The sequence below is a fragment of the Pipistrellus kuhlii genome, unplaced genomic scaffold (genome assembly GCF_014108245.1).
Source record: "Pipistrellus kuhlii isolate mPipKuh1 unplaced genomic scaffold, mPipKuh1.p scaffold_m20_p_5, whole genome shotgun sequence".
Taxonomy (NCBI): domain Eukaryota; kingdom Metazoa; phylum Chordata; class Mammalia; order Chiroptera; family Vespertilionidae; genus Pipistrellus; species Pipistrellus kuhlii.
In genome coordinates, this window is record NW_023425551.1 from 6,973,477 (window position 1) to 6,984,171 (window position 10,695).

At 37.4% G+C, this 10,695-nt stretch overlaps 1 protein-coding gene across 2 annotated transcripts in view; it reads left to right on the forward strand.

Moving 5' to 3' along the window:
* Positions 1 to 10,695, forward strand: part of LOC118705911 (amine sulfotransferase-like) — a 33,980-nt gene that overhangs the window by 4,853 nt on the left and 18,432 nt on the right. Inside the window, exons 3-7 of one of the 2 annotated variants that reach the window (XM_036415042.2) lie at positions 1,047 to 1,255; positions 2,767 to 2,893; positions 4,393 to 4,487; positions 5,089 to 5,275; positions 8,745 to 9,126. The exons of the other annotated variant lie outside the window; for it this stretch is intronic. Of the exons in view, the coding sequence (XP_036270935.1) occupies positions 1,047 to 1,255; positions 2,767 to 2,893; positions 4,393 to 4,487; positions 5,089 to 5,275; positions 8,745 to 8,866 (740 nt within the window). The 3' untranslated portion in view covers positions 8,867 to 9,126. Of the gene's footprint in view, positions 1 to 1,046; positions 1,256 to 2,766; positions 2,894 to 4,392; positions 4,488 to 5,088; positions 5,276 to 8,744; positions 9,127 to 10,695 lie in introns of those variants that run through there. 2 annotated transcript variants of the gene reach the window in all.

The window sequence follows — 10,695 nt, forward strand, 5'->3', positions numbered from 1 at the left end:
TGTACCTTGGTGGCGGGCACATCCCCATTGGGGAGTGTGCAGGAGGCAGCTGAATCAATGTTTCTTTCTCATCAATGTTTCTAACTCTCTATCCTTCTCCTTTCCTCTCTGTAAAAAATCAATAAAATAGCCAGGACCAGTTTGGCTCAGTGGATAGAGTGTCGGCCTGCGGACTGAAAGGTCCCAGGTTCGATTCCGGGCAAGGGCATGTACCTTGGTTGTGGGCACATCCCCAGTAGGGGGTGTGCAAGAGGCAGCTGATCGATGATTCTCTCTCATCGATGTTTCTAACTCTCTATCTCTCTCTTCCTCTCTGTGAAAAATCAATAAAATATATATTTTTAAAAATCAATAAAATATATTTAAAAACATATATATTAATGCAGTTCACACACATTATTAAAGTATAGAAGAAAGCCTGAATTATCATCTCAACAGGTGCAGAACAAGCATTCAGTGTACATTCCTAAGGCAGACTATTAGCAAACTAGGAAGAAAGTGAACTTCTTTAACCTCATGAATAGAATCTACCAAAAACTACCACAGACATCAAATGCAATGGTGAAACATTTAAAAACAAGTATGAGACAAGAATGCCTATCAGTACTTTAATCTAGCACTGTATTGGGAGACCTATACAACGTTAACAAGAAAAGTTGAAAGGGGTGTTGAGCTCTTAAACTGTCTATATTTCCAAAAGGTAAAGCTTTAAGCAAGACTAAGGAAGGTGGAACAGAGAGAGCTGCAGAAAATCACAAGAGCAGAACACACATGAATTGCGAAGAACAACAGAGCTGAAGGATTGAACTAATCACTACCATCACAATTCTTTTCAGTAAAAAGCGAACTTAGAACACCTTATTTTATCTTTAGTACTTTTAATGTAAAATACATAGAAAATAAGTTGGGCCCATTTCCTTGGCATATTTAGAGTGGTTAAAAAGAAAGAAAAAGCTCCAAATAGTTTTGCAATAGGTGGCATAATTATTGACATTGTTAATAAAAAATTAATTCAGTGTTGAAAGTGAAATTATTTATTTTTACAGGAACCATCTGGACTCAGCAGATACTAAGCTTGATTTATTTTGAGGGACATCGTAATAGAACTGAAAATTTGTCAACACTAGATAGAGTCCCCTTCTTGGAATACAATATACGCAAAACAGACTATCTCAAGAGACCATCTCCTCGCCTATTCTGTTCCCACCTCCCGTATTATTTAGTACCCAAAGGTCTAAAGCGCAAGAAAGCTAAAGTAAGTCATATAAAGAGCTTATGGACCTTTGGCACAAACAAAAATACTGTCTTCAAATATTTTCCTCTTGCCCCACTCATTCACAGTCTTTCAAATGTGATAATTATAATATTTTATACTGTTTGACACCTTAAATATATATGGAATTATAAGTGTACACATAAATTGGGTCATCACACACATTGCTTGTAGTGTGATCATATAGTATATAACAACATTTTTTTGATGACAGCACATGAAATTCTATTCTTTTTTTAATGGTTTAGTAGGATTTTTGTATGGCTCTACAATGTTTAGTGTATTGATAGACAGGTTAGTTGCAGCAAATGTCTATATTACCATTGCAATACACATTTTTTTTTTCCTTTTTTTGAATCCTCTCCTGAGGATATTTTCCATTGATTTTTAGGAAGAGTGGAAGAGAGAGGGAAGACAAAAAGATACCGATGTGAGAGAAACACTAGGGTCCAGGCCCAGAGGAGTCTTCAACCGAGGTACCTCCCCTTGACCAGAATCAAACCTGGGTTCCTTTGGTCCACATTCCCGTGCTTTATCCATTGAACTAAACAAACTTTTTAGTTTTTAATATAAATTATAAGATGATATCTCAAGCTAATCTGAGTTTGCATTTTTCTAATCAGTAATGAGATTAAGCACTTTTTGATGTTTATTTGCCATAGTTATTTCTTATTTCGTGACATAATTTTTGACGAATTTTTAAATTTCATTGTCGTTTTCTTAATGATTTGTTTTATACATATTCTAGATTCTATTAAATTATTGGTTATATGTGTTGCTTTTCTCATACATTGTTGCTTTTTGTAACCTTATACTATGTATTTTGATTTATAGCATTCATTAAAACGTAATATAATTTAATTAATCATTTTTTATTTTAACCAAAATTTCTTTCTGTTTAGGAAATCTTTTTTTCTCTGAGATCAGAAATATATTTTTTATTATTAAAATGTCAAATAATGCTTTCATATTTAAATACTTAATCCATTTGTAAATGATTTTTTTTTGGTCTGGTATGAGGTATGAAGTAGAATTTCAGTTTTATACTATATGGACAACTTTTTGTTTCAATATCATCTCTTAAGTAGTTTTTCCTTTTAGAAATGCTCTCCAGTGTTCTCTGGTTTTTGTTTTTGTTTTATCAAATGTCACTTAACGCTTACAGAGAGTACATTGAAACAGTTTCTTATGCAGGGTAATTTGTAGTATTAACCAACTTTACAAATAAATAATTTTACTTTTGGATGTTATTCCCATATGCTTGCACATGTGAAATGTCCTATGAATAAAGTTGATTACTTCAATAGTCTTTGTAATAGCAAAAAAATGGCTATAACCTAAATTTCCATGACAAGTAGGCTGGATGAAACAAATTATTATGCATTGACATAGTGAAATATGTTGGTGTGAAAAAGGAGCAACAAAAATAACAACGACCTGTAAGGACAACCAACAATTGTTAAAATTATTTTATTTTACTATCCCCCCTGCAGATTGTTTATGTCTACAGAAACCCAAAAGATGTTATGACTTCATACTTTCATTTCTCAAATGTGGTGGTCACACTTGAAGCTGAGAATGATATGGAATATTTGATGAAAAGGTTTCTAGATGGGAATGGTAACTATGAATTTATGCATTCAACTTGTTCATAAGGTCATGATGCCATCTAGCCAAATTCTCAAACTTGGGGAACATATTTGAAGGAAATAAAGACGAGGAATGATAGAAGCTGGACGCACACAAGTGGCTACTACACTGTTAACTTAATTTGCCACCCAATGGCTTTTCGGTTCTCACCACAACCACTTTGGGAACTGTTATGGTTGCAAAGGCATATTGTTTCAGAAAGAGTTTGACCAGATCATAAGAGAGCCACAATGGTGCACCAATTCAAAGTGGATGCAGTGTTTGTGTTCTGTTGTGGACCTGTGGTAGGCCTTACATGGCAGCGGTGGAATATTCATTTCAACACTGAGGAGGATAGATTGATGTCAGAGGCTTGTGGGATGTGGAATTGGGGCTCTCACTTATTTAGATAATAAAAGGAGAAATAAAGACAGCTTTTCAGATGGGAGAAGTAAGAAAGTAAGGAGCTCACCCTAAATCTTCACAATCAGTTCTTTGGGCTTCTTATTTTCTTTTTCTTTTTCTTTTCTTTTTTCTTTTTTTTAAATCCATCTTTATTGTTCATATTATTACAAAGGTTCTTCATTTCTTCCCCCCTCCACCAGGTTCCCACCTCACCCTCCGCCCCCTCTCCATCCCCCATTGTCCTCATCCATAGGTACACAGTTTATGTTCAGTCTCTTCCCCCCTCCCTTTTCCTGATAGTAAATCCCTTTTCAGATAGTAAATCTGTTACTTAGCATTTTCTCATATCAATAATACCTCCACATGCCCAATGATACATTTCACACAAAAGACATTTCCAAATAGGTCAACCAGCCTCATCCAGGCCCCACCTAAGGCACTCACAGATCAACACCCCAGCGCTATACTAACTCAACACATCCAGATCTAAGCCTTCATCACTTGATTCAGCAGACCCTCAAGTTCCCACAAAAGTTTCCAGCCATGTCTGAGAGGCAGCCGTGGGGCAGGGGCAGGCGAGGAGCGAGCTGTTCCGGGCCTGGCTGCTCCAGGCCTGGACTCTGTTGCTCTGGTTCGTTCCACAACCAGCTGCTCTGGGTCTGGCCACTGCCGCTCCCAACCTAGTTGCTCTGGACTTGGCTGTTGCTGCTCCAGGCCTGGCCGCACCCAACCTGGCTGCTCTGGGCTCAGTTGCTCCCGGCCCGGCCACTCCGGGCCTGGCCACTCCCAGCCTGGCAGCTGCTGCTCCAGGCCTGGCCGCACAAGATTCGGCTGCTCCGGGCCTGGCCACTCCCATGAGCTTCTTATTTTCTTCACTGCTGCTTTTCCTACAGAAATAGGAGAGGCAGGCTTCCATTGAAATCAGGTGATTGTTTCCCAAAGCACCATTTTACCAGGTAACACAGATGTCTAGTGGTGGGGGCTCTCCTTTCCTTCCAGAGGATGCCAGAACAGAAAAGAAAGATTCTATTTGCTGTGTGGTAAGTGCACCATCTTTCGCTTGTCACTGACTGATTTCCCCCCAGTGCTCGGAAGCCGTTGGTTTGATCACATCAGAGGCTGGTATGAGCACATACATGACTTCAATATTCTGTTCATGATGTATGAGGAAATGAAAAAGGTAAGAAGCAAAGGTTATTTTTAAAAATTATTTCTTTGAACCCCTTTTTTATTTTGGTTTTAATGAACCACATTTTCCTCATTTTCTTGGGACCTATCTATTTCTCATGCTTTTTCAGGGATTTCTAACTGCCTGTCCCTCCCTTAATTATTGGCTCCCTCAGGGCTCTCCTCTCACTGTACACAGCCATCTCCTGTGGTTCCTTTCCATGCCCCCATCTGTGTCAATAAGGGCAAACTCACAAGACTAGTGATTGCAAAAAGGGCAAAGGCACTTTGAAATGCTGGGACCAGCCCTGGCCGGTGTGACCAGTTGTTTAGGTGTCTTCCTATGCACTGAAGGGTTGCTGGTTCTATTCCCAGTAGGGCCTGGGTTGCAGACTTGATCCCTGGTAGGAGACACGATAGAAGGCTCTAACAAAGTTGACAACCAGAGCACTCATTTTCATAGAAGGAATAGGAAAGTAATATATCTTTGTCAAAATTTAGACTTACAGCTAGTCCAATCATCTTCAGTTTTCCAAAATGTGATCAAGATGTTGCGATATAACTCATGCATTCTTTGTAAGCTGAATAGTTTCTCATACCCACAATTCTTTCAGGATCTCAGAAGTTCTGTGCTTAAAATCAGCCGTTTTCTTGAGAAAGAACTGAGTGAAGCGGATGTGGAAGCTATTGTGAAACAGGCTACATTTCAGAACATGAAGTCTGATCCAAAAGCAAATTATGATGAGATTCTAAAACATGAAGTTGGGACAAGAACAGATGAGGGACATTTTCTGCGCAAAGGTGATGCTCAAGGGGTTTTAGAAGCAAGTGTTGAGAGTTCCGTGATTGGTTGGGCCCTACACTAATTAAGGGGTGTTTACCGATCTTTCTAAGTACTGCCATTGGGACCTGGAGAGAATCAAAGATCTTAACTGCAAATGGCCCTGAGAAGTATCCAAGGACACTAATAATTTTGTAGTACAAGTCTAACACTCGAACCTAATTAATCAATATTATATTCCTTTCTTTTAGCTTACATGTCCCTACTCTTAAATATTGGTTAGCAACTGCCAAAACCGGTTTGACTCAGTGGATAGAGGGTCAGCCTACGGACTGAAAGGTCCCAGATTCGATTTTGGTCAAGGGTCTGTGCCTTGGTTGGGGGCACATCCTCAGTAGGAGGGGTGCAGGAGGCAGCTGATTGATGTTTCCCTCTCATTGATGTTTATAGCTCCCTATCCCTCTTCCTTCCTCTGTAAAAATCAATAAGAAGTATTTTTTTTTAAATGCTAGATATTTAATAAATAAATAAAATTGGTTAGCAAGTCTTACCTGAAGGTGATGTATAAAATGTGACCACGACAGCTCCAATTCTTGGTTTCCTTTATTTCTCTTAGAACATTCTAGAAGGAAACCCAGCATGTATTTTGTTGTGGAAATGGGAATTTGAGTTAATAGTTATTTCCTCATTTTTCAGATTTCTTCAGTGTAAAAAGTAGATTAATACTTCATGAAACCAATATGCTATGAATTCAAGTATTCAATAGCAACATGAAATTAATTTTTATTGTGCTTCCTATGCTAGAAATTAAGAATGAATGTATTTCCCCCCCTGATACTTCTTAATTTCAATTAAAAAATTTTTGATCTTTTAATATACATTTTTCTAGAACATAATTTGTACTTCTTTTATTCATATTTTATTCACTAATTTATCCACAAGTTAGCATTTTGATGTTGGATATTTATTCTAAATTAATGAAGATCTTGAAATTGCTCCTGATACTGCTATTTTTTAAAAAGTGTTTCTTGCCAAAACCGGTTTGGCTCAGTGGATAGAGCATTGTTCTGCAGATTGAAATGTCCCAGGTTCAATTCTGGTTAAGGGCATGTACATTGGTTGCAGGCACATCCCTAGTGTGGGGTGAGCAGGAGGCAGCTGGTCAATGTCTCTCTCTCATCTTTGTTTGTAGCTTTCTATCTCTCTCCTCTCCCTTCCTCTGTAAAAAATCAATAATATATATATATATATATTTTTAAAAAGGTGTTTCTTTTTTTCTCCATTTACTATCAGCTTTTAAGTCTTGTTGCTTAATTATATCAAATATAAAGTAATTTTCATGCCCATAAATAGCTTGCTAACAGTTCCAAATGAAAATTACAATCTTACCTAATAATAGAGAAACATGTAAATTGACCATACCTTTGCTATGCCCACAGCCAATGAGATTGAGTATGCAAATTAACTAAATATGGCAGTTAAGTTGCATAATCCCAGCCTGCCATCAGGTGGAGGCTTTAGGCTTGGGAAGGTGTTGGAGGGGAATCCCTTCCCAAGCCTAAAGCCTGGGGTGGAGGTTTTAGGTTTGGGAAGTGGCTGGGCTTGGGATCAAAGGGAAGGGAAAAATCTCAATGGAAACAAATCCTCAGGTGAGGATAAAAAGAAAAATAAAGAAACAAATGTCATATTCTATGAAAGACACATCTTGAAAATATTTAAAGAGAGTTGTCAAATTTTTATGGTGAAGGGACTAGACTCCATGTTGATGAAAATACCTTGGCGGCTTCAGTGACTGGCAGTGGCAGCAGCAGCAGGGTGATGGGGTTGGCACCTTCCCCTGGTCATTCTGGTGGCCTCCCAGAAAGGGAGGCCAGACTGCGGCTTAGGTCTACTCCCAATGGGGAATGGGCTTAAGCCATCCTTAGGACATCCCCTGAGGGCTCCCAGTAAGTGACAGGGGGCAGGCTGGGCTGAGGGACCCCTCCCCCAGTGCACAGATTTTATGCACCGGGCCCCTAGTGTTTAAAAAATAAAATTTGATAGTGGAAGATACCTAATAATCTTCATTAAAAAATTGTCTTAATGACAGTTTCTAACCTCCTTCAAGTAAAACTGAAACAATGATAGTTCTGAACACCCTCTGTGACCTTGATTTCATTACTTAAAAATCTTTGGGTTTCATTTTCTTTTATTTTTTATTTTAAAGTATGTTTTTATTGATTTCACAGAGGAGGGGAGATGGAGGTAGAGATAGAAACATCAATGATGAGAGGGAATCATTGGTTGTTGCCCCCTGCATGCCTGACACTGGGGAGTCAGACTGCAACCCAGGCGTGTGACCTGACCAGGAATCAAACTGTGACCTGCTGGTTTGTAGGTCAACACTCAACCACTGAGCCCTGCTGGCCTGTCTTTCTTTTCAATTTCATTTATTTTATCTTTAGCTTTTTATTTATTTATTTTTACTTTTTAAATTATAGTGGAGATTCAAAATTATTTTTTATTAGTTTAAGCTATGCAGCATAGCGGTTAGACATTTATATAATTTATGAAGTGTCTCCCCAATAATTAGAGTGCCCACCTGGCACCATCCATAGTTATTACAATATTATTGACCATATTACCTATACTGTATTTTACATCCCTTGACTATTTTGTAAAAGGCGGAAGATTTATGCGATCTGAAGAGAAACCAAAGTATGGCCCATGACTATTTTGTAATTACCAGTATATATTTCTTAATCTCTTATGTTTTTTCAATTTTAAAAATGAAGAAATGCTAATATTGTGGAGTTGTGTAAGAATTATATTAGATGATAGATACAGTTTGTCAAGTATGGTACCTGGCATTTAGTTGTTTGTTTGTTTATTTATTTTAGATATGTATTTTCCTCTTTATTTTATCCTTTCTCCATCCACCATTATCTCCTCTATCCCATCTTCAACCTCTACCCATCTTTCTCCCTCCCACAATCACCACACTGTTGTCCATGTCCATGAGTTCTTTCTGTTTTTTCCCCTCCATCTCTGCACCCCACACTCCAAATAGTTACCCCATACCAGAGTTGTTTGATTGCTCTCTAGGAATCTATTTTGCTTGTTAGTACAGTTTGTTCATTAAATTCCACATATGAGTGAAATGATATGGCACTTGTATTTCTTTGGTGCCTGGTTTTCAGTAAAATAATGTATATTAAGAATCTCTAGTCTAGTCATCTATTTTACTCTTGCTATACCATCTCAATAAAGAATATAATTTAATGGTAGTGGTTGGTGAAAGCATACTAGCTGAGGAGAGTAAACTTTATAAGTGTTTTTAAGTTTGTTTCTTAATTCATTTCTGTGTAAGAAAAGATGAAGTATCAAACCCATGGAGAATGAACAGGTACTTAGTGTGGCTGGCAGAGGAGATTGAAGTGGGTGGGAAGAAACTCCTGTCTGGATAGTGCCACTTACTCACCCAGGTGCCCATCGTGTGCTTATTTCTAGGTACTGTTGGAGACTGGAAACATCACTTCACAGTGGAGCAAAATGAAAGATTTGACAAAATATTCCAAAGGAACATGAAAGATTTTCCTTTGAAGTTCGTCTGGGATTTAAATGAGGAGTAAAGTCATGTAAAAGAATTCCAAAAAAATCTACTAACTAGAGAGGCTATTTTAATATACAAATTAATTTGTGCTTCTTATACAAATGTTAACTATAAAACTTTAGTAATAAAAAATGAGTAAACTGTGCTTAGCTTAGTGGCCAGGAGTTTGATAAACATTTGAAATTAAATGATTTAGGAGATAGTCTACATTGATATCCTGTATTATAAATTGAAAAACAGGAAGCACTTAATAGGAATTATAAATGTTCTGAGTTTTCAGTAGTGTGTATTTTTTCTTTATCTACAATTAAATTTAGTATTAATGAAACATTAAAATGTATTTTATTATTAAAATTAAATATTAATTCTTTGATTTATAATAATTGTGAATGTTGAAATAGAGAACTCTTATGAAAGCACATGGATCTATTTAATACTTTACCAGATCACTAAAATTTCTTTTTATATATTGATTTTGAGAGTATAAGGGACTGTCTAAAAATAAAAGTTGACTCAAAGAACAAGGAATCGTCTACAAATAGCAGAGAATTTTAAACAGTAATTTTACAAACTAGAGACCCACATGATTTCCATATTCTCAGGTGAATTTCATAGAGTATTCTCTATGCTTATGTATAAACTAAAGGATTTGTTTCCTAGAAGCCACCTCCTAGCACTGATTCAAATTCAAGCCAAGGTTTTAACTATACTGTCTTAATTCTCTTACTATCCAGTAAAAGGATGATATTAATGCTCAGCAGTTTTCGGGTGAAAAGATTATTTTCTATTATCTATAAACAATCTCATCTTATTCTCAAATCCTCCTTCTCACTATAAAAATAATTTAAGCCTGTAAATTAAAGATCACATGTGTCTTGCAATTACACTTCAAGAATATTAAGTGATAGTTGTATTAAAAAAATAGTGTTGAAGCAAATATGATTTTCCTTTTTTTTTCTCATTCCATATTTTTATATGCAAAATTAAGCATATGCCCAAAGCTTGTGTTGTGGCTGTGAATGGGAGAAATGAGATTTATATGAATTTTATTCTGAATTACCATATAATACAAATACATTTTTTCCATTTAATGAGAATTTTTTGTTCCTATGGAGTTAGTCTGTTTTTTTAAAGACAGGGTATATTTCATAGATTGCTTTTTCTAATGAGTCATATATAATAAAAGGCCAATATGCAAATCAATTTGCAGAATGACCAGTCACTATGATGTGCACTGACCACCGGGGGCAGATGCTCATTGCAGGATCTGCCCCTTGGTGGTCAGTGCACTCCCACAGGGGAGTGCCACTCACACAGAAGCCTAGCTCACAGCTGGCAAGCACAGTAGTGGCGATGGGAGCTTCTTCTGCCTCCATGGCATCACTAAGGACTCTGGGGTATGTCTGCCTGCTGGCTTACCAGGGAGGGGGCCTAAGCTGGCAGTCAGACATCCCTCTAGGACTCTCACCCTTTGAAGGTGTGCAGGACAGGCTGAAGGGCCACCCTCAGTGCATGAATATCATATACCAGGCCTCTAGTAACTAAGTAGTATTAAATTTCTATACCTCTTTTAATCATGAAAAGGACACTATTGCCATTTTATCAACAGAATTCAGTAAATTGTCTTTAAAATGTACTCACCACTGTCATCTAGTGGTTACATACTCTATTGCATTTTTAGCTGCCACATGTTCTGCAGCTGAGCCCAACTCCAGAGACAAAGAGGGCAAAAGAAAACAAACAAAACAGAAAAACTTACCTCCCATCCTGGGCACCGCCTCCAATATTGCCTCCCCTCTACAAACGCCTGCCTTTGTTTATTCTTGGTGTCAGCTAGTTGTGGGGTTT